General features: G+C 35.5%; 1 protein-coding gene across 1 annotated transcript; it reads right to left on the bottom strand.

The window, feature by feature from the left end:
- Positions 1–13,655: 13,655 nt before the first annotated feature.
- Positions 13,656–24,694, bottom strand: LOC113102209 (tetratricopeptide repeat protein 28-like). The gene is made up of 2 exons (XM_026265775.1): positions 24,266–24,694; positions 13,656–14,203 (listed from the first exon to the last, which is right to left on the bottom strand). The coding sequence occupies exons 1-2, from the start codon at positions 24,293–24,295 to the stop codon at positions 13,724–13,726; spliced, it is 510 nt and encodes a 169-aa protein (XP_026121560.1). The 5' UTR covers positions 24,296–24,694; the 3' UTR covers positions 13,656–13,723.
- Positions 24,695–25,725: the final 1,031 nt, after the last annotated feature.

Genomic DNA, 25,725 nt, shown 5'->3' with positions numbered 1-25,725 from the left:
CTGAATCATTACAGTTTATGCAAAGCAATGCTGTCTTTAAATTTTGGCTTGTCCCAATACACAGACATGGTCTTCGCACTTTAAATACCTGATTGGACACACTTGCTGTAAAAATGTATTTACAGAGCTATACGTGCACAATTGTGGTGCTTCTAATTAATTGAAAATGTTTTAAAAAAACATGCATAATACTCACCTCTGCTCTGTACCAACAAAATGTGCATCACTTTATGTTCACCATGTGTGGGTATTGGGACAGGCCCCAATTCTTCTAGAAAGTGCTCATTATATATTTGCAAACATGATTTTGTTTCAGCAAACCAATAAAAACCTGTGCAATCTCACTAGATCAGATTAGAATCAGATTAGAGCTTGTGGAGTTCTGTCAGATTTTGTAATATGCTGCCATGAACAGTTGGCAGGCATGCCGCATGATGCCGTATCTCCAGAGCATCCTTCAAACTTTATTAGCATATCATTTAAATATTATCAAAGGTCCTACATTAACAAAATGTGACCTACAAATGCATCATTTATTGATGCAGCTTTGGTCTTTGCATGTGGGTGAGAGGTAGTGTGTGAGAGATCGCTGATACAGCGAGTTGTCTGCCTCGAGAGGCTGGAGCAGATGTCGGCGAGTGTAGTGTAAGCATCTGCCCTGCACCCACACACACACACACACACACACACACACACACATGCATGCTCCAGAAGCGTCGTCTTCCATCTTCACACACCCCTAGTCACCATTTCGGCTGTTAACACACCTCTCTCGTATTTAAACCAATTACAGCTGCTCGTCTAGCAGCCAGACCGCAACCAATTACAGCGGGGGGCAAAGCACGCTCCCATATGCTGATGTGCCCTTTCTCTAAACTTGTTACTCTACTCCATGCCCGAGTAGGTAAATGTCTTTATGTATGTCTCTTCTGCACTACTAGTGAGCGAGAGACGCCATTAGAATTTTACAAAGCAGGGCAAAGCTGAAAACGGACAAATATGAGCAAAGTAATGCATAAGAATACACTTAAAGCAGCGCCACCAAATAGATAATGTTTCCCAAAAGGTTTGCAAGATATTTTAATGGAAGAAATGCATGCTTAGTATGTAATGCATGGTTATGTGCGCTTGCATTGCACTGGAAAGCATTCACGTCTACATTTGTGTCTTTGCATAAACGTTTGTGGATTTAAAAACAAGATTCATAATAAAAGTGATTTATTCCTGAACAAAACGTAGAAATCGAGTTAAACGTAAAGCTGGGACTTGATTTATTATTTAGATTTGATTGGATGGAAACTGTTAAGCTGTGATATTATGGTTAATGTGATTTGTCATATATAAGACAGCATTAAAATAAAATTGCATTAAATACATTTAACTTCAACAATGTTAATCATTTCTGAAAGAAACCTAGCAATATAGTTAAACGCAATGTTGAAACTTGATTTATTATTTAGATTTGATTGGATGGAAACAGGTTACCTGTGCTATTATTGGTTAATACATTTAGTCACATATATGATTTTCAAACGTGGAGAAAGTTACTACATTTTGATGATCAGTTAATATGTTGATTTTAACCCAAATACTTACAAGCTGCTTAATTTGATCACATAGTGTTCAGATAAGATCCAGCTGTGACCTTGTTCCCAACATCACACTCACTCCAGAGACAGACATGTTTGTCCATCTGCCTAAAAGCATCCCTGATATCCACTGCCCTTGTCTGTCAAAACCTCATTTGCATATTGATCCCTCACCCAATAGGAGACGAGCTGCAGTGTAACAGCATCACCACGTCAAACTAAAAAGGACCAGATTGATAGCGACCATTTAGGAGAAAGATAAACGTCCGTCTGACGCAGAGATAGATTGGATCGTTTAGTCCTTTGTCCAAAACGTCTCAGTGTGTTAAAGAAGGTTCTCAAGTGCTTCTGAAACACAGCGAATAATAATTGTTGTTGATTTATGTATTTATTTAATTTATAAAACAACTTTATACTGCTATTTATTTAATTACATTTTTATTTAATTTAAAATTAATTTATCCTGTTAACTGTCACCCGTCCTGTATACGGGACGCCTATGTTTACTTCGCTATATTACAATTAAATCCTAATTTAATCATGACAAACTATATATCGTTGGAAAGGTCTTAGACTCCCAAATAGATATTTTACCAATCTTTTGCTAAAATGATGTAGGAAAAGTAAAAGAGTAATTTATGGCAAGAGTGTACCTCAAAAACCTACATCGTAAGTTTGTCAAAAAAAAAAAAAAAAAAGTCTTCTTTGTTGCCTTTTTCTCGATCACACTTTACAAATCATCAGAAATGATATATCACTTGAAAACTTAAAATCTCAAAATTCATGCTTTGAAACCCATTTTAAAATCAAACATTGCATTACCATGAAAATGGTGCATCAAAATCATGTTACAAAATGTTTTCAGTCATGAATTATAAAAATGTAGGTTTGGATCATATACACTTTCAAGTCTATGTTCAAAAATGTGAGCGACAGTTAACAGGTTAAACAAGTATATTAATTAATAAATTACATACAATTATATTCATGTCTTATTAAATAATAATAATAATAAAAATAACTAATTATTTTGTGTTGTTAATTAATCAAGGTTTACAAATTTTGTTAAAGTGATGGACACTGAATGAGATGTATGTATAATAAAAACAAATATAAATATTTTTTAATACATGTACATATTTATACATACATAAATCATTTGAATGACTCACTCAGTATGTGTAAATCAGCTGCAAAAAATCTCGGAGTAAACACTGATGTTCACTCACAGCTCTACAGTCTCTAAACTGCTTTTCATTGACAATCTGCTAAAAGCAGCTCAAGGGAGAGCATATGTTTCACGAAATGAGCCGAAACTTATTTAAATTTGGGTCCACATTGTCACTTCCTCATTTAAACTCGACAAATGGATCAGTGGCCCGATCCCAGTGGAATAATGCATTAAGAGTCATATGCACTTCTTTCAGAACCAAGTTGTGACCTTTAATATTACACACTATTTACACCAGCTCCATTCCCTGCTAAAAGCAGGCCACAGTAAAGCCCTTGAGAGACAGACGGGATTGTGGAATTATTCGCTTCAACGGTGAATTTGCAGAGATTTCGCACTGGGTCGTTCCTGTTATGCTCTACCTTCTGAAATGCAAGAAGGTTTTATGTGCTTGTGTTGTAATGTAAGAAAGGATTTCTACAAAACAGCCTTCAGAAATCTGCCCTGAGTTACTAAGACACTAAAAATGCAGTAATTATAACTTGACTATTGACAAGAAATCACAAAATTCATCAAATACTCATATTTTTACTGCTGTTTTCCCTCCAAAATGATGTCATATCCTGGATTTGAAAGCATAAAAAATTATATTGAGGATACAGGGGGAAAAGTATGACTTGATTATCAGTTATTTAGTTAATTAACTAACTGAAATAAATTAATCAATAATTCATGTCAAAATAAATTATTTTGAGTATAGAAATGAAAAAATAAGAAATAGCTGACGTATTTCTGAATAATTTAATTTAAAATTAACCCCTATATTAACTTAGTCTCATACTTATAGTAATACAAATTAAACTTATAATTTAATACTGTACGAAAATATAAAAATAATAAAATAACAATGAAACATGTTTTGTTTGAAATATTTACATTTTCAGACAAATTTATTATAAATTTTTTTATTTAAAATTCAACCCTACAGTAACTTAAAATGTTGAGTTTAATTACTTATAAGACCCTGATATCATATTTAAATGTGTGTGTGTGCGTGTGTGTGTGTGTGTGTGTGTGTGTGTGTGTGTGTGTGTGTGTGTGTGTGTGTGTGTCTGTGTGTGAATGTTTTTAAAGCAGCAGGATCTTTTAAAGGCTCAGGAGGAGATGTCCACCTGATTTGGAGAAAGTCGTGAGACAAGCGGTCATGTGACGTGTCCGGTGCTCGGCCCTCATCTGCACGTGACCTGCTCTAAGATCTGTTTTCCTCCGTCTCAGATCTGTTTAACGATGCTACACGGTAACGAGACAATCCTGAATCCGGCTTGAGCAGAGAACTTTGAACTCCGTGTTTCTTTGATAATTGAAAGTCCTTGACTATTTCAGGGCAGCTGAGCAGAATATTTCAAAACACAGAGATTACAGTCAAATCACTGGAGCGGGGCGGCGCAACTCTATGTTTTTAATTAGCCAACGGTTTAATGTTTCACTTTCACAATGTCAGTAAAATTTATTAGTGGTTGAGTGTGGGCTGAACGATAAAGACTAGCTAATTATGTTTACCATACAGGGAGTTATTGCATTGACTTTATAGGTCCTATATAACATGCATGTAACCCGTTTGTGGAAAGTTATGGTGTAAAAACCGTGTGGATATGGGTGGGGCTTGAGGACCGAGGCATGATAACATCACTGTTGCCGACTGTAGTCTCATCTAACTGTTTTGTAGTCTCGGCTGTAATAAGAACAGTGTGTTGTGCTCAAGGATGCATCCATGCTTCCCCCCGGTGTTCACTTTGGGAAGTGCAGGTCTTTTCGAGAGTGTGTGTGTGTGTGTGTGTGTGTGTGTGTGTGTGAGAATATCACAGTCATATGTCTAAGAAATAAATTGGAAATGATTTTAAGTGTATAGATAGATTTTTATTTTAGTATTATTTATATACAATTCAATTTTTATTAATATTTCGAATTAACCTTTAACATTATAGTTTAATTTTTCATTTTAGTGAAATTGGTCATTTAGATTTTTTTTGTAATTAATATTTAGGTTTATTTTTTATTATAAGTTCAGTTGAAGCTCAGTGTTACTTTGTACATTAACTTTTTTCCAGCTATAAATTTTAGTGCTTCAAAAAAAAAAAAAACTACTAAATTAAGTAATAATATTTTTTAACTTTAATTTCAGTTTTATTTCAACTGACAAAAAGTTTGTAATATTTAAGTTTACGATGATAACCCTGGTATAAAACAGAGATCATTTTAGTTATTAAAAATACAAACAAGAAAAAAAAACAGCAGAGAAATTTATACAAAACACTGAAAGGCCTAAAATTTATATGGAGAGAGAGGGATTTTTTTGTTAAAGTAATAATAAAAAATAAATAAAATTATAAAATAAAATTATAAAATGAACAAAAAAAACCAGAAAAACATTTACAAATAAAATTAAACATTTTAAAGATAGATAAAAAAATAAAGTCTACAAAAAGATTAAGACAGTGCAACTGCTGAGTGCAGAAACAAAACATTTTCACAAGTTTTGGAAGAATCAAACTTGTAGAAAACTAGCTTGAATCTTAAAACTGTCAACACTTTGAGAACAGAGTACGAACATCTCGGTACAATCTCAGATTACCCATTAATAATACACGTAACAAGACACAGCCGTCAAAGCGGCACGAATGCATTCTGTACATGATACAGCTAGCCGATGGTTGCATTCATTCACGAGCAAAGCAGACGCATTCACATCCTTCTAAAAACAATGAAACACCTTCTGAATACTTGGCTTCATCTCAAAGACGGAGTAATTCCTCTCTTATTCATCCATGATGTCAAGAGCCAGCACTGCCAGGGTTCGGCTTCTCCCATGTGGCAATGCATGTTAAACTGAACGAGAGGACACAAAGCCTGCAAAGCAGTGCCGTCTAGGACACTTTCAGCCTCGAGGGCCCCATTAACATGAAAGGGTCCCGAGAACTCGCACAAACATAGCTGTGTGGAGTCGATACGAAGCCATGCCACACAACAGACCCAACTGTTTTAGTTTATTCATCCAGCGAAGCACTTCGGGGCCTGTTTGTGAATATGTAAATTGAAAAAGAGAAACGCAATGGGCGTAAAGGGAGCAAAATTAAATGCAGAGCACAACAGGAATCCAAAGCTTATGATGATATTTACAGGGCTTGAATTGATATTGTAAGGGACTGTTCCTGATGACCGTGAAATAGGAAAACAATGTGTAGTTCAAAACAGCTTCATTAAGGGAGGGGTGATTCAATAATACAGAAGGGTCAGGATGCTGCCCGTCTAGATTAGCAGATTTTTATTTGATTTGCTTAAATATTTTAACGGTGATGCTTTCTCTTTAAGAATGTCATGGAAACGCTTTAAGCATGCCGACAGTCACTCGAAACCTATTTGTCTTTTTGTCTTTAAATGCATTCTCTTTAAAGCGTCACCGCTGCCTTCAACAAAACGATAAACTTCCTGTCATTATGCCTAATCCGCTGGCCTCAACTGATAGTTTAGTGCAATAAGAGTTATTTAGATGTTAAATATCAAGTGGTTAACCATAAGGATGCACGATTTCAAGTGCATTTTTTTCGAATTGGGATTTTTATGATAAACATTGCCATTGAGATTTAAAATGCAATATTCCAGGTTTTCTGCTTGTTTGTAGAGCTACACAATATGGCCATACAAATCTTTTTTGTTTTTGAGAAATCTTGATTATATGACTACAATAATAATAATAAATATTCAAATTAAAACTTTTACAGCTGTACTGTTAAATTATTATTATATTTTTTATATATTTATTTTGCACTGAAATATTATAATAATAATAATGATATAATTGTGTTTCAACATTTTTACTAGTAGTAGAAGTGGTAGCAATACATGTTTATTAATATAGCTAATCTTTATTATTTTTATTTAAATTTATTTAAATATTTTTTTATTATTATTATTTTATAAAATGCAATATTAGAGGCTCGTCTGCTTGTTTCTAGGGCTGTATATATATATATATATATATATATATATATATATATATATATATATATATATATATATATATATATATATATATTATTATTATTATTATTATTATTAAGGTTATTTTATTATTACTAATAAAAGTGCATTATTATTTAAAAATCAGCTGGTAACACTTTAGAATAATGGTCCATTAGTTAATGTTATTTAATGCATTAATTAACATGAACAAAAAATGAACAATACATGTATTACTGTATTTATTAATCTTTGTTAATGTTAGTTAATAAAAATACAGTTATTCAATGTTAGTTCATGCTAATTCACAATGCATTAACTAATGTTACCAAGCACAACTATTGATTTGAATAAAGCATTAGTAACTAAGATTAATAAATGCTGTAGAAGGATTGTTCTTGCTTAGATCATGTTAACTAAAGTAGTTAACTAACATTAACTAATGGAGTTAAAGTGTTACCAAACAGCTTAACTCTACATTTCTTTCCTAAGTTAAACTAGTCAAAACTAGACAGTTTCTATTCACTTCTCTATTCAGCTTGACCCAAATTGAAATGTACTGGTGTATATCATAACTAGATCTCTGGAGATTTGAGGCTGCGTGTTTTTGATGCAGTATATGCCATGCTTGCATGTCATTAACGCTGAGCCCCTTTTCAGCACGCTTCCCTGAGGAGAAGATTACGGTGTGGTCTGAATATTGCTTTATAAGAACAGGGTGCCAGAGATGTCAAGAGAAGCTCGAGCCGCAGTGCAACATGGGAAAACGAGCCTGTTGGGGCTGTTTCTTTGGCATCCAGAGAGGAGAAGAGACCGTCTAAAGATCTTCCCAGACTCACAACAATGAATCAAGACTTTCAGGAGGGAAGTGCAGATTGCATAAGATTTCAAAACACAAGACAGGTCCTCTCTGTCTACAGCAAAACTGTGATCTGAATGGAATGTCCTTCGTATAAAAGACCAGACAGGTTCTCCTGTTTCATGACATAACGACGGTTGATTGAAGCGCTGCTGCAGAAATCAGTAGACGAGCATGCATTTATAAAAAGTTGCATGTTACAGGGATTTTACCAGGATTCATAAGGTTTTTGAACACTGAGAACAGTAAAGATAGAGAGAATGATAGACAGAACTATTGAGAGACAGAACAACAGAATGATAGATAGAGTGATTGAGCATTAGCATGTTAGTCATAGATAGATAGATAGATAGATAGATAGATAGATAGATAGATAGATAGATAGATAGATAGATAGATAGATAGATAGATAGATAGATAGATAGATAGATAGATAGAGCCACAGAGTGATAGATAGAGCCACAGAGTGATAGATAGAGCCACAGAGTGATAGAGCAACAGATAGATAGATAGAGCGACAGAGTGATAGATAGAGAGACAGAGTGATAGAGCAACAGATAGATAGATAGATAGATAGATAGATAGATAGATAGATAGATAGATAGATAGATAGATAGATAGATAGATAGATAGATAGATAGATAGCGACAGAGTGATAGATAGAGCTACAGACAGACAGACGGACGGACAGATAGATAGATAGATAGATAGATAGATAGATAGATAGATAGATAGATAGATAGATAGATAGATAGATAGATAGATAGATAGAGCCACAGAGTGATAGATAGAGCCACAGAGTGATAGATAGAGCGGCAGAGTGATAGAGCAACAGATAGAGCAACAGATAGATAGATAGAAAGAAAGAGCGACAGATAGATAGACAGAGATAGATAGACAGATAGACAGATAGATAGATGGATAGATGGATAGATAGATAGAGCCACAGAGTGATAGATAGAGCGACAGATAGAGCAACAGATAGAGCAACACAGTGATAGAAAGAGTGACAGATAGACAGACAGACAGACAGATAGATAGACAGATAGATAGAGTGACAGAGTGATAGATAGAGTGACAGAGTGAAAAATAGACAGAGCAACAGACTGTGATAGAAAGAGCGATAGATAGATAGATAGATAGATAGATAGATAGATAGATAGATAGATAGATAGATAGATAGATAGATAGATAGATAGATAGATAGATAGATAGATAGATAGATAGAATGCACTTTAAAACAGGTGAGGAGCATCATTCCTCCGCTGTGCACTGATCTGAAAATTGCTAGTTATTGCATGCTTCAAATTTGCATTCATGCAGCAGTTCATGCATAATCCTTCAGTCTGTGTTTAAACAACGGGGTCCACGGCGTGTGTCTTTGATCAGCGCGAGGCCTGCGAACAGAACGGACGCAATCAGATTTAAGAAATAAAGAAGGACAGGGTAAATCTGCATGAATTATCGGCCCTTTGAAGTCACAGTGGCCCCCCGGAGAAACATCCAGGTGTGAGACTCTCCACGGTCTTCACGTACCTGCATGTGTGCAAGCTCAAAAAACACAGCCTGGCAACCGCGCAGAATGAAACCGTGCCTGGGACTTTTTGTAATAAAAGGGATAACATGCAGGGAATGTGAGAAAAAAAAAGTCCAGAAAAATGCTTTCAACCCGAAACGCTCGATCTAAATGACAAAGAGATTAAAAACCCTTTCAGCGTGTTTTAGTGTCGTTCACGCACGTGTTTTGATGCACAGTGGATCCCACTGTTTTCTTCTTCCCATGGGCCCTCTAAAGAGCCAAAACACGGCTGTTGTGCCAACACGGACATCTATGCGAGGCTGGGAAGAGGAGGAGGGGAGGTCAGCGCTGACAGAAATAAATAGCATTCTCAGAGCTGTCTTAATTAAAGCTGAGCTCAGCCGGCGACCCCGCCGTGACGAAACAGCGGGAACATTGCCACGACCCTGCCCTGCACATCACGTCACCTCCATGCATCTTCACTCCACTGCACTGCATCCATTTGTTACAGATGCAAACTGATCTTTATTTGGCCATTATGTTCCAATTTATTAATTAGCACTGATCAGTTCTTTCAAACTGTTTGAATGAGTCATGAATGAGTTCAAGGATTCATTCGCTTCATCACTTGTTAATTTGCATGCTTCAAAATGTTTAAGAAAGAAATACATGCTGGAATATACTGCTATTTATTACTATATACAATTATACTGATGCATAGTATGCACATTTTCCTTCCTTGTATGCATTGAATGAAAAAAAAAAAAAAACTTGGATGGTCCAATGACAATTACACACACACAATTTTTTTTGGTTATAAAAAATATATTTTTTTTGTATTAAATATGAATGATTATGATATATAAATATGTATATTAAAAATGACTAAAAAGGCCAAAAAAAACTTTTTTTTATAGACATAAAATACAAATTTATAAATAAAATATACATTTAAGTATTTAGTACTAAATTATATATTCTTTCTATACTAAGTTGCCATTCATCGATATAATAGGTTAATATAGCACACAATATTTTTGCATAAATAATTCATTAATTTATTTATAATATAAGATAATTATATACATATATATTATTGTAATTTTGTGTATATATATATATATTTATATATTTACAAGAATAAAATGCTATTCTTAGCTGCAAAATCAAACATTATCACAAGGCTGAAAAAAAAATATTTAGTTTTTTAGTCATACCGCCCAGCTCTGACACCAAGTCCTCTTGAAGTGAAAAACATATTGAATCTGCATCTCCGCTCACACAAACACTTCAAACCATGCATAAACACAGCTAAAACACTGATGTCTCAAGTCTTTCAGCGTCCTCGAGCTCTCGCAGGAGAATGCTGATGAAGCGACGCTCGTCTGCGTTCATTTGCCTTCTCTTCACATTCATCACTCGCCGTGGCCTCTCATAAAGACTTGAGAAGCGTCGGAGTGTGTGACGAGGAGGAAAAACATCAACAGCTTTCAATCAACACAAGGACTTTTAACCAGTTCAGCCTTCTGTCGCTCTTGCCCAGCTGTCAGGTGTGAAGTACTGACTCACTGAGCAAGTTTGACAACAAAAAGACCATTTTACTCTCTAAATTCAATTCTCTTTTCCCTTACATTTAAGAGAAATTCAGAGATGTAAACACGAGTCCAGATTGAAAAATATTTTCATTCATCAGATCAAGTGCAATCTGAGCTCAAGACTAAATGACACTCAATATTAAACAGTGGCTTATAATTCAATCTACACCATTTATCAGTGATGTGTTTCATCATTGACTTTGGTTTTTTCCATGGAATGTGATCAAATTGACTATTAAAATGCATACACAAATTTAAAAAAAAATAATTATTGATTAGATTTTTTTTTTTAAGAAGTTTCTTCTGCTCACCAAGCCTGCATTTTTTTTTATTAAAAAACTACAGTAAAATCAGTAATATTGTGAAATATTATTATGAATCAAAAGAACTGTTTTCCACTTGAATATATTTTAAAGTGTATTTTATTTCTATGATGCACAGCTGAATTTTCGGCATCATTCCTCCAGTCTTCAGTGTCACATGATCTTCAGAAATCAGTCTAATATACTGATTTGCTGCTCAAGAAGCAATTAGAAAACTGCTTTTTGGCTGCTTTTTAATAATTTCAAGGAAACCATGATTTTTCTGGATCTTTTGATGAATGGTGCAAAATAGTATCTACTTGAAATATTAATCCTTTGTAACGTTATGTCTTAACTGTTACTTTTTGTCAATTTAATGCATCTTAGCTCTTTTTTTTTTTTAATCTGAAAGAAGAACTTACACCATCATACCATACAGTATTAAAAAATAAAAAAATAAAACAGAATATGACCAATCAGAAAACAATAGCAACTGCCTAGCAACATCTTATCAATCAACCAATCAGAGCACTTAAACTCAAAAACTATAAAGTATTTAAGGCAAGCAAAATATCGCTTTGAAAAATCTACTTTTATTGTTATATTTAAACAATTGTATAATATCAATCTTTTTTACTTTTAAATTCATTTTAACTGAACTGAATTGAATTGAACAATTACATTTCTGGAAGGAACATCGAAGACAACGTTTACACTCCATTAAATCCCTGAAATATAAAAGAGAAAGTCATAACTTCATATTTGTTTGTTTTTTAGGAGTTTTGGCAGAAAAGCTCTGCATGTGCATGTGTAACGATTCAAAGCTGCAGTGTTTCAGGCCTGTAAAGTGAGTGGAATGATGCTGTTATTGCAGTTATTGTCCTCGAAGCACAAGTTTGCTGTCGAACCCGTCCAGGATTTCCACAACAAAACAGCAGTTCGTCCCCACACCCACTACTTCCTCCTATTCTGCTCCAACAGGAAGCACAGCCTCTGTGATACTCGTTCCCACAAAACGTCCTCGGCTAGATCCCGAAAGCTACACTTGTGGCGCTGGTTAGTTCAAACACTCCCCTGTCGTGTCTCATAGAAGCCCGCTGCTCAAAGAAAACCATGTCACACGTTTTGGTTGAGTAAAATGCAACCCATGTTTCTGTGCCACGCGAGAAAGTCCCGCCTCTCTGGCTCCGTGCACCAAATTAAAAGTCAGAAATCAGAAGATTGGCAGCAATGCATAGAGAGGTTAGCGTTCCTCGCTGGGTTTGGGTTTTTGCCACATGTGTTTTGGGCCGGGTGGGGAGGGGACTGTGTGGTCAGAGCGAGACCAAACCGAAGTACCACTCACGTCTGCGCAAAACACTCTTCTCTCAGAGCGTTGAGTTGCGTTATGAATGAGAAAAAAGGCCATTTTAATATTCTCAGCTCTTATTAAAGCCAACATGACATGACTAGAGCTGTGAAGACCCCACACATGAGTGGGTCGCCCAGTTCAAAGTAGAACAAAAACACGATTTGAACCTAAATTGATATAATATAAATATGCTGGCTGATATTTTTATCCACAGGAACTTATAATACACTAATTTCAGATGCAGTACAAGCTCAAGAACACTGATAAACTGTTATTTATTCCAATGATGAAAGAAAACCAGAAATCATTTTAATATGCTGATTTGTTGCTAAAGAAAATGTATTATTATTATTAATGTTGAAAACAGTTTTGCTGCTTTATAATTTTGTGGAAACTGTGATGCATTTTTAACATGATTCTTGAATGTAAAGTTTAAAAGAACAGCGTTTATTTGTAATAGAAGTTTTTTTGCAAAATTATAAATGTCCTCGCTGTCATTTTTGATCAATTTAATGCATCCTTGCTGAATAAAAGTATTAACATCTTACAGACCAATGACAGATAGCATGTAAATGATGGCAAACAATATATACACTATATGCTGAAATGAATCAAAAACGTATTTTACACAACATGCACACAAATGAAAAACTGAAATGTTTATAATTTGTTGACACAAGCAGAAACTAGGCCAAATATCGGCTAATAAATCATCCAAACCAGTTTATCTATAACTAGCAATGACTGAAGAATCTAACATTACATTGGTGATCTGCAGGAGTTAAAAAATATGATGCAGAGCAATCTTTGTCAGTCAAACAAAGAAGGTTTTGAACGGCAGATACTAGTGTAAATGACTGCAAACAAAACATACATTAACTGCTATAATGTATCAAACACTTATTTTACATGATATGCATGCAAAATAATAATAATTAAGTGCATATACATCAATGACACAGGAAGACACTAAATCCGCGAGGTTCTCAACCAATTTTAATCCACTCAATATTGCCAAATATCGTCCAATTAAACAGATTTTGTGGGGAACTATGTCAGAACTAACTGAATCCAACTAATCAAATTCTCTCTATATAATGAATCTAGTTTTATACTTAGTAAATGTCAGAGAGCATAAAGCAAAAAAAGCCTGTGAAACAGTTGTTTGTTAGTAAGTCTATCACAGTGTGCCCTTTTCTCGATGCCAAGAGCAGATGAGCTTCACTACTGCCATCATTTTTCAGATGTGATGTTCTGCTTTGAGCGTCTGTTAGCATCACAGCTCAGAAATGTTAAGCAAAGAGGCAATTTGGCAAGTTCTCAAGCTCTCCGCTTGTTGCACCTGCAATGAATGCTAAAAGAACAAAAAAACAGACGGAAGACAGCGATGATCTGCTTCTCTGAGCGGAGGAAAATACTGTATAGAGCACATGAAGACGACGAACAGGGAACAAGAGACGTCTTCACCTGTAACCAGGAATAAAAGATGCGAAGCCCCGCCCACACACTCACCTTCGGCCACTTGGGGTTAAGGAGGCGGGCTTTGACTGCATCGTCCAGGGCGGTCTGGTACTGGCCCAGTTTGAGGCGGGCGGCCGAGCGGTTGCTGTAAAGGATGCAGTTCTGCGGGTCGGCGCGCAGGGCTTCTCCGTAAAGCTTCACGGCCGTCTGGAAGTCTCCCAGCTGGCAGGCCTCGTTGCTTTGCCGCACCTTCTCCATGAACTCGGCCTTGCTGAGGCCCGGGCCGTCGGTGGCGGCGTGCACAGCCCTGCCCAGCGCTCGCGCTCCAAACAGACCAAACTACACAGGACGACACACACCAGAGAGACGCATTAGTGGATTCAGGTTATTACCTAAATTAAACATGCTTTTCATGCAGCAAAGGGTGCATTAAATTCATCAAAAGTGACAGTAAAGATTTATAATGTTACAAAATATTTATCTTACAAATATTTCTTTTGAACTTTCTATTCGTCAAAGAATCCTGGAAAACAAAATGCATCACCGTTTTCACAAAAATATGAAGCAGCACAGCTGTTTTCAACATTGATAATAATCTGAAATGTTTATTGTGCAGTTTTCTTAAATGAAAATTCAGCTTTGCATCACAGGAATAAATTACATTTAAAATATATTCAAATAGAAAACAGCTGTTTTAAATTATTTTAGATTTATTTTGATCAAATAAATGAAAACTTGGAGAACATAGTAATTTTTTTTTTTTTTTTTGATGAATAGAAATATCAAAATAATAGCATTTATTTAAAATATAAATCTTTTGTATCAATATGAATGTCTTCATCACTTTTGAGGAATTGTATGTGTTCTCACTGTATACTTCTTCTTTTTTTTTAAATAACAAACAAACGTACAGCCCCTCAATCTTTCGAACAGAAGCGTCATGACTTGTAGTTTTTTTACGTATGTGACAGATATGTAAATAACGGCAAATATTCACACTAATTGTTAAAACGATTCAAACACTTATTTCACACAAATTGCACATAAAAGAATAACAGAAAATATATAATAATCTCAATATGGTCAATTACTGGCCGATTGACCATCCAAACCAGTTTATCTATAAATAGCAATGACTGAAGAATCTAACAAACATTACATAATGACATGTTTGCAGTTAGCATATTAGCATAAAGTCTTAAAAGCACAGCCTAGGCGTCAGAGGAAGGGTGATCAATTGTTTTTGGTGCATCTTGAATGATTATTGTAAGTGAGAAGACAACAGAACCGGACTCACGTTGCCTCAACTCACCTCTTCTGAAAGGCTGTAAGAACAGGCCATGAAGCTAAATGTCACAGAATACTAATACAAATCAACTTCTGTAAGAGCACACACTAATGCACTGAAATGTTGTACAAACAGCCGACAAAATAATAAATATATGATGCTTCTGATAACAGACAGGATGCCTGATAATACCATTTTCAATTCAAATGTTAATGCATTTGTAGTACTTCTCACAATGCATTGTTCTGGGATGTTTATGTGCATAAAAAAGAAACCCTGAGAGGAGCTAAGACTGTTTTAGATGCATACAGTACATAAATATTCAAGCAGATGTAATCCAGCTTCACTTGCGTTCAAATTTTGAGGTTGTTAAGATTTTAATGTTTTTTAAGGCTCACTAAGGCTGGATTTATTTGATAAAAAGTACAGTAAACAAGATGCTGTAGTTTAAATCCATTGCATATGCACACATGATGAATAGACATTGCTTATGCATGATATTTGATGTGAAGAGCACATGAGATGCATTGTAAATCTGTACCAGTTTTCATGTATTAAATGAAATCAAGCATTAAAACATAGAACTCTATCTGGATATGCATTTCATATTTTTGAAACCTAGTAAAACAGTGTTTAAATTAAGCTATGATTCCAATGTTGGCTTTATCAGAATATATTTATGCATTTTATATTGATTTAAATTGATGATAGAATGGCAATTATATCTGCTATGGTGAAGACACATGTATGAATATACAGTAGGTATAGAAAAGAATCACCCCCCTTTTTGTTGCTTTTCAGCCTGAAATGAAGACGGACATTGCAAAGTCTAGATAAGTTTGTAGAGACGAATCACAACAGACTGAAGGATGCAAATAAAGCAAAAGGTGGCTCAACAAAATACTGAGACAAGCATCTGATCCTTTTTCCAACTCTATTTTTTCTGACATGGTGTTTTATGATCCTTCACTTTTATGTTTGAAGTTGCACTTTGAGAAAACTAAATCTGTGCCTGTCTTTATTTCCGGCTGTAAAGCAACAAAATGTGATTATTTTAAAGAGGGGAGATTCTTTTCTTTTCAATTTGGTTATGTGAGCACAACAAAACATTCGCTAAAATAGCTGAGGAAGACTAAGGAAAATGGGTCAAAATTGCTAAAGCTATTTCTTTCAAAATAATAGCATGTATTCCAAAGCCACAGCGCCGGCATCAGGCCGTGCTCATTGTTTTGGCTGTGGGGTCGATTCCTCGGGGAGACACACACCAGTGGCTCCTGCTGACTTCAGAGAACACAGGAAATTTACAACTAGCCACCTAAGAGTTTCACATCTGGAGAAATCCCAAGAGCGACAGGGAAAAACAGGGAGGAGACGGAGAGAGAGAAAGTTAAACAGCAGGCGAAGAAAGCCACTCCAGCCTGTAATCTCACACACAGGCCACACCCCTCTTCCCTTCTGCAGGAATTCTGGGATAGCACAGCGGGATAATTACTTCCAGAGAGGCCAAAAGGAAGAGCAGGAGCGCTCGAGCAACAGAACGAGAGAAGGAGAGAAACAAAAATGGGCAGGAAGAATACTGCGCATCAGCTGGATGGAAAATAAACGCAAAGAAAAGCGAGTGAAGCTGAATTTTACACTGATTTACAACAATGACTCTGAGAAACAGAAACGAAAAACAGTGTATTCAGTTCCTCTGAGAGACTCGGGGTCAGAAAGAGAAGTTCATGAGACTTAATGAGCCGCCCACATCGACAGAGTTCAAAGGCATCATTAAGACGCATATGTAATAAGCAGGCAAACACATTATACTTCCTCCTAAAATACCTTCTTTTAGCCAAAATCTAAAACAGTAATCTGTGCTTCCCAGACAATTTCCATCCCAGAATGCACTGCAACAAGCTTTGTGAATCCAAAATGAATCCAAGATAGCAATACATTTAATTAAACACTGGAAAATAATGATATAATACTCAATATTCAGCCCAGCATTGTGTCTATAACGCTATATAATGTTAAAGGCAAGTAACACTGAATTAAACACGACTGAAATAGTATTTTCCAGCAAAACATACTCCAATAATCCTTTGTTTTATTTCCAACTTAAAACATTTTTGTATATATATGTGTATATATATATATATATATATATATATATATATATATATATATATATATATATATATATATATATATATATATATATATATATATATATGTGTATATATATATATATATATATATATATATATATATATATATATATATATATATATATATATATATATATATATATTAGGGGTGTAACGATACGCGTATTCGTATTGAACCGTTCGGTACGACGCTTTCGGTTCGGTACGCGGTACGCATTATGTATACCGAACGGTTCGTTGGAGTAATTAATTATATTTGAAAAAAAAAAAAAAAAGAGAGAGAAAGAAATATAATGATATGCGTTCAACAAGGTAGCCCAATAACCCAAACAACGTAACAGGCAACGCCCCTGACACTCCCGAAGAAGAAAAAAACACCATCTTATATGTTTATGTTAGGCTACTCAGCAGGCGCTCGCTCACTCAGTACACGCTGAAGGCTCGTTGCAAAATAGCCAATGCGTTTAACAGACTAGAAATGAGAAGATCCTCCAATAACCAACAGGTCTGGTGTTTGGGTGCACTTTGGATTCCCTTTAAGCTATAATGGTGATGGCAAGAGAGTGGTGGATAAAAAAACAACGGTATGTCGCATCTGCAACATGACACACCAGCGGGATTACAAAAAAACAAACAAAAAAAAAACAGCGGGAATATCTGGGATATATGCGTCAGTACTATCTGGGAAAAGACGAAAAAAAGGAGAAACATGCACGCAGCAAACTATCCCTGCAGCATTTAGAAACTATAGCTTACAGGGAATCCAACCCAAACACCAGACCTGTTGGTTATTTTAGGATCTTATATTTCTGGTCTGTTAAATGCATTAGACATTTTGCAACGAGCCTTCAGCGCGTACTGAGGTGAGCGAGCGCCTTAGGGGCCGTTCACATATCGTGCCTAAAAACGCATGGAAAACGCTAAGCGCGTCTTTCTCCTGAGGCGTCTGTCTTTGCTAAGCAACAATGACGTGCTCTCTCCATGAGACACGGAAATTTCAGCGAAGGATAAATGGATTTGCAGCTCTAAAAATCGCTTGCAGTAGCTCTGCTACTGAATTTATTTCAAAATTGCAATCCATATACAACTATGATCAGCTGTTCCTTCATCTTGGCTGAGCTCTCAACGTTGTTACGGGAAAGGATGAAGCTGATTGGTTGGTTCTTGTCACATGACCCGCGGTGCGCTTGCGGCATTCTGAAAAGTTGAGATGTTTTTACATGTTGCTGTATCTAAAACGTATCGAACCGAACCGAACCGAACCGTGACATCAGTGTATCGTATCGAACCGAACCGTGAATTTTGTGAACCGTTACACCCCTAATATATATATATATACACACACACACACACACACACACACACACATACATACACACACATACACACACACATATACACATACATACACACACACATATATACACATACATACACACACACACACAAATACATAAAGTGCTATTATTTTCCAGAACATAAGTCACATTATATAATTTAATTAACGTCAACCACATAAAACATATGCACACATTTGTATTTATAGTTCAATTGTCTTCTTCACATTGGACATCTAATTAAAATTAAATAATCATTTCTCCATGGGATGGCCCCATCATTCACAGATTAATGAGCCAAACTCTCAATTTAAAACTCTCAGCCAAAAAGCAATGAAAGTTGCTCTGACACCAGAACAACCACCAACATGAAGTCAATTAATGCTCGTTTTAACATTCAGTTCTGTGGTGTGGTTTGAACGCGTCCTGTTGTTCTGAAGCTTCAGGAAAGTCTGGCGAGATCTACATCCACCCTGCAGGCCAGACACAGATAACAGTGTTAGCCGTATTTATGTTGGCCGCTGTCTATATGGGCAGATAATGAGAGCCTTGGTGGAGCTAATTCTGAACAGACAGATTTGGTCGAGTCAGTGAAGAGATGGAGCCGGTGGTCATCTTCATCTTCAGCTGAGACAACACAGAGAAGACCTCACAATTTAGACCAGCACGAGCACATGTACAACGCCAGCCTCATCTCACAGTCCAAAAATAACAGCTGTAAACTGTCGTATTCATCCACACGCTGACTGTAGTCACGGGCTTCTCAATGATCTCTGGACACGCACTAATTCAATTAGCAATCTGATTGATTATCATTGAGTCCACACGGCCAGAGAACAGCAAGACGGCACCAAATCTGAGCTCAAACCAGTACTGTCAAATAATGATCTTAGAATAATTCACTACTCAATGCACTTTCAATCCTGTATGAGAAAACTTTTTATTTTAGTAATTAAAGTTTAAAAGAAGAGCATTTGGATCCACAAAAACAAAAACTGAAACACATGACCTCCCAAATTTACACATTGGTGTTCAGAAACTGAAATTAAGCAAGTAGGTTATTATTTAATAAATTCCAAGATAATTTAGACTAACCAAAGTTTGGAATATTATTTATTTATTTGTTTGTTTCTTTTAATTTTATATTACATTTTTATTTTTTTATTTATATATTTATATTTTTATTGTATTTATATTTTCCTTTTGTAAGAAGCATCTCATGCTCACCAAGGCTGCGGTTATTTGATCCAAAATCTACAATAATAACAGTAATATTGTGAAATATTTGTACAATTTAAAATAACTGTTTTTTATGTGAATATATTTTAAAATGTAATTTATTTCTGTGCTCAAAGCTGTATTTTCAGCATCATTACTCCAGTCTTCAGTGTCACATGTTCCTTCAGAAATCATTTGCTGCTAAAGAAACATTTCTGATTATTATCAATGATGAAAACAGTTTTAGCTTTATATTTTTTGTGGAAACCATGATAAAGTCTTTTTTTCCCCCGGATTGGTTATGAACAGCAAGTCAGCATTTATTTGAAAAGAACATTTTTTACATTATAAATGTATTTGTTGTCACATTTAATGAATCATTGCTGAACATACGTATTCATTTCATTAAAACAAAAATCCTTAACGTAATCAATTTCACCTACTAGCTATGCAACTGCTGCAAATATGAATGTGAATGCTAAGTGAAAGCTCTCTCCTCTTTAAAATAATCTAAAGCACAAGAGAACGATAAGGCAGCAACATTAACAATGATGTATCTGCTCTAATGATCAATAAACTAAATCTGACATCTGTTTATGCACGTCATAAACTGAGGACACTGAGGACAGTGCTTTAATGGTACTGGCACGGTGTGTGTTTGTTATTAGTAACAGCACTGGATTATCCAAGCATGAGGTGAAAACTGATTTGGGTAAAGATCTATAAAGGCTGTTTTTCCCTCATGCTGAGTTCTTCCTCTCTGATCGCCGCTAACTTCAAACTGAGCCAATGCTTAAACTCAAACTAACACCACCAGACGCTAACCTCAGCATGCAAACAAGACCTTTTAACCTGCATAGAGCCGGCACACGTCATGACAATACACAGACACAACAGTGACCCTCCAAACCAATAAAGTGACTCTCAATAAACCTGTCAAGAGCCAGGCTTGTCAAAGTTAACCAAAACGATTAAAGTGGTTTTTCTGTAACTGAAAAGAATCTGGAATAAAATGAAATATAAACGTGTCGCTGTCAACAGAGCTGTTTCTGACAAAAGGGTGTTGTTTTACACGACCACTGAGGAGTTTTAACTAATGTATGATGCAAACATTTCATGAAGACCTTAAAGAATCATACCAACTTGTGGAAACTGGGCCTCCAATGTCCACTTTAAGAACAGTGAAAGAGATGAAATGACATTTTGCTTAAAAATGCAAGTGACATTTTTGAAAAAAATTAAGCATGCTTTCAGCAACATACATATATCTATATCATAACATATATATTGCATTCTGCCATTATTTTTAGTCCAACAGTTTGACACTCCAAACAAAGCTGATCCCTGTGTCTCACTGCTTCCGTGTCTGTCTGGCCGTTCGTGATCCCACCCCTCGGTCTCGAGCAGGTCAGGAGGCTGAGTCACATTCCTGGGAAAATGAAAACAAGCCTCTCTTCTGGCAGGCATCAGACGGCCGATGGAGAAGCTGATGCCCGCTCAGAAGGGCTTGCGAGATGTCGGCTCGACTTTACACTATCTGTCTGTGCAACAGCTGTCTGCAGCCTTCTGCCCAAAACATTCTCAGAAACATCTAAAGGCCGACCCCATGATGCTGGTTAGAAAATACAGCTGCTCACCAGCGTATGCTGCACTTTGTAAATTAGCTTAACTAGCTAAAAGTAAAAGTTCACCCCAAAAGGAACATTTGCTGAAAACATCCTCACCCTCAGACCATCCGAGATGTAGATGAGTTTGTTTCTTCATCAGATTGGGAGGAATGTAGCATTGCATCATTGTCTCAGCAATGAATGCAGTGAATGGGTGCCGTCAGAATTTGTTTCTTACAAACACAGCCTTTTTCTTCACAAGATGTTAACTGATGTACTGGAGTGGTGTGGTGGATTATTGTGATCTTTTTATCAGCTGTTTAGACTCTCATTCTGACGGCACCCATTCACTGCAGAGCATCCATTGTTGAGCAAGTGATGCAATGCTAAATTTCTCAAAAAACAAACTCATCTACATGTTGGATGGCCTGAGGATAAGGACAGCTAATTTTCATTCTTGGGTGAACTATTTCTTAATATTCAAATTCTATTGAATATTTCTTAATATTCTTAATTCTCAATAATTTCTTGTTTAACCGACACCCGCCAGACCTCATGATTTGCAAGTTATTCTGCAACTGATAAACTGCAACTAACAATATAGATATGAAAACAGCACATAAATAAGGTTTTAAACTTAATAAATCAACTTGTATAAGTCCAATCAAGCTCTACAGTATGTTGGCACAAAACACTTCCCATTTTGTAAACTGAAAAAAAAATGGAAACAATTTTGACTCAGAAATTGCTAATAAATTTCCCAAATAACTGCAAAGAGTTGGCAAGTAACACATTGAATTAAACACAACATTTTGAATTAGAAAGAAATAATATGATCTTTGTTTTGAAATGAATACATTCCCATGTTTGATTTTAAGGATATTTTTGTTCATTTTTGCATGATATACAATTTTAATATTGCATTTGGGTTATGTAACATCTACATTAAACCAGCTAAAAAAACTACTTTGGCTGGACCATAGTAGCTAGTTGGTGCATATTCTTTGCATGATATTTTTTGATCAGGATGCATGTGTGCATGGAATTTTTTTCTGGAAAACAACTGATCAAATATGACTGGAGGCATGGGAAAGTTTATCTTTGAGTACAGTTGCTGTTCATGGTTGGGGACTATTGCCAGTAAATATTTCATTCAAGATGATATGTTTACTCTGCCAAAAACACCAGCTAGACTGAAGAGTCTGCTGTCCCACGAAACACCCCCAACTGATTCAGTTGGACATTTTCTCAGCATTCTCTCCGTCTGGGTTCAGAGAAAACACAGGTGCACCCATGAACATCCTGTGAGTCTGAAAACATGTCATGGTCTGCTGGAAACAACCACGGGGACAACATGATGTGAGCTACATCCTACTCCCTACTGAGTGTCACTGACAACATCTGACTTCCTCCATCTGGATAAAAGAAATAAGTATATAAACACTAAAGTGTATATAAATAATACTAAACAATGATAAGAACGAGTCAAATTTAACACAAACACAAAAAAAAAAACAATGAGATAAGAATTATATTTTGTTTAAAGAAAATTAAGCCTGTTTTCAACAGCATACATATTTTTGCATTCTGACATTTTTCACAAATGAGAAAAGTTTCAACCCAAAAATTCTGATTACTGTAATACAAAAATTAAAATCTCAAGCTTGTGAGCTATATATTTATATGTTTTAAACAAGGCAACATGATGCATCAAGTTCTCAAGTTTGGATTTCTTTCTCCACTAAATGCAAAAAGTCAATAAAGTCTTGATAATTTGACTATAAATTCTTGATAGTGCAACTATATTTATAACTAATTCTGTAAACTATAAATTAGCAACTAAAGACATTAATTAGTGATAATCAAAGAAAAGTCTGCAATGTTGCTTTTGAAGTACATTTTAAGCAATATAATATACACAACTGTCACACACAAACCTTCATGGAGACGGTGTCAAAATAAAAACATAATAAATGAAGACAAAATAACATTAGCAGCAGCACAAATAAAGTCAGCAAACAGCAGATCAATAATCCTATGACAATGCAATGCATGCTGGGAGTTAATAAATCAGCAATACTGAACAATATGAAATTGTTTGCACAACTCTGTCAGATGATTTCAACAACATAAATAGTTTGTCTAGCATGTGTCTTTAATAGGTTCATATAAATTCAGGTCTGCGACTCAAAAAGGCCTGTGTCAGGGATTCAAAAAGTAGCTTTATTTTTACAGATTTATACACTTTTTTGCCATTTATCTGACACTTTTATCTAATACATTGAAAATGTATCTGTACAGTAGCCCAACGTGAAGCGTTTCCACATCAACTTGTGCAGGGCTTGAACCTACAAACTCTAGGTCACCAGCACAGATATCACACCATTCATCTCATTATGGATTTTCATGATGCCTGTCATGATTTCTTACTGTCTGTGATTTTTTTAGCATGATTCAGAATAATGAAAGTGTTCAATTCAACTTAAAAATACACTAGGTAATTTATCCCATTAAAGCATTTCATGCAAACTCACTGTACATCTATTAACAGCAGCAATGACATGTTACTCAACAACAATCTAAACTTGCATAATAATAAATATTAAAAAAAGAGTACTGGAAGGAATTTCAAACCGAAAGCATGTCAAACTTGACAGTTTTTAGTGTATATGGCTTTATACACGAAAACAGGAAAGCCAGCTCTAATGGAAACACACCGCTGTAATAAATCCAGTTTTACATCACATTGTAACACAACACAATCCAGCCTCACGTTTCACACCATTTGTGCGTTTATTTACCTTTTCGCGTCTTGTCCCTTGTTTCTCCATCCTGTCCTGCTTTAGTAGTATCCAACTGTTTCAAACTCTCCTCCCATGATCCTTCACACGCTCCGAGTGCATGAGAAACAGCCTCGTTACCAGACTAAACGTGTTGATACATCAATGAATTCACGCTCGGGAACGTTACTTAAAGAAACGCGCAGCAGTTCTTCAGAAAACAGTTATTCCAGAGGAAAGTTCGCCATGTTTTTCTTCTCTCCTCCCGGTAAGAGGCGGTTCAGATGCTTTCAGTAGTTCAGGGCTTCAGTTACTCTTTATGACATCAGACGGAGTTGAGTTACATACTGTGACTAGGTACTATCGGCCTGAATCACTAGATGTGACGTCACTGGGGCGTCTTTCTGAACTTTTACTCTGTCAAATTATTGAGTGACCAAATGTTTTTAAACTGTGACGATGTAAACATGTAGGCTACTGACCATTAAATGACTGTCCGTTTATTAAATAAAAATAAAAAAATAAAAATAAAAAAAAGTCCGTTTAGTAGCTAAATTGCGACAGCGCAGCTTATTGCTGTTTGCTATTATAGTTATTGGCTGTTGTTATAAATTACGATATTTTAAATAATATGATTATAATAATATTTTAAAATATGTAATATATACAGTAAATATATAAATATGTAAAATATAAATGATTTACAAAAATAGGCCCACCATGATAAAATGATGATAATATGAAAGTACTATTTATTGATTTATTTTGGTGGTAGCCTAATGACTGATTAATATATAAATGTAGGCCTATCAAATTACCGTGTAATTCACCATTTACAAACAAACAATAAATAAATAAATGTGAGTGTAGGCCATACTGGACTTGAACATGACCAAAGTCGATTCATATAAAGATATCTTTATTAATTAATTTACATGTTATTTACAATTGTACACACATTTACAACGCTCGCTTGTTACATAAATTCAGATATAGTGCAATATTAGGTAGGCGAGATCAAAAAAAAAATATCGTAACAACATATCCAGACATTTTCAGCGCATGCGCAAATGCATCCTGCTAGTTAAAGCCCAAAAGAGGTGGCGGTACTCTATTATAGCCAATATATATATATATATATTCTGTTTTTATTTGTTTTGTTTTTGATGAGTCCCCTCATCCCCTGAGGTAACAACAACTATATAAAGGGGTTTTATATACAGCAGTCAACATGCGACCTTAATTATAAATCCTTTTATTAGTTTGTGGTTTTGCTTGAGCTAGAAAGAACTACTGAACATAAATAAAATGTGCAAAATGATTTTTAATAACTCCCGAACTGACTCAAATGATTCGTGAACCCGCTACGAACTCTTGAATTGATTCAAATGATTTGCGATCCCCAAACTGACTCAAATGATTCGCGAACCCGCTCCGAACTCTCGAATTGATTCAAATGATCCGCGATCCCGCTCTGAACT

The sequence above is a fragment of the Carassius auratus genome, unplaced genomic scaffold, assembly GCF_003368295.1.
Source record: "Carassius auratus strain Wakin unplaced genomic scaffold, ASM336829v1 scaf_tig00217697, whole genome shotgun sequence".
NCBI classification, from domain to species: domain Eukaryota; kingdom Metazoa; phylum Chordata; class Actinopteri; order Cypriniformes; family Cyprinidae; genus Carassius; species Carassius auratus.
The sequence above is the reverse complement of the archived record's forward strand: the minus strand, read 5'-3'. Positions and strand labels throughout refer to the sequence as shown.

Coding starts and splice junctions, on each gene's coding strand:
- LOC113102209 (XM_026265775.1), bottom strand. CDS start 24,295: ATGGAGAAACAAGGGACAAGACGCGAAAAG. Junction 14,204..24,265: donor AAGGGACAAGACGCGAAAAG/GTAAATAAACGC, acceptor CGTCCTGTGTAG/TTTGGTCTGTTTGGAGCGCG.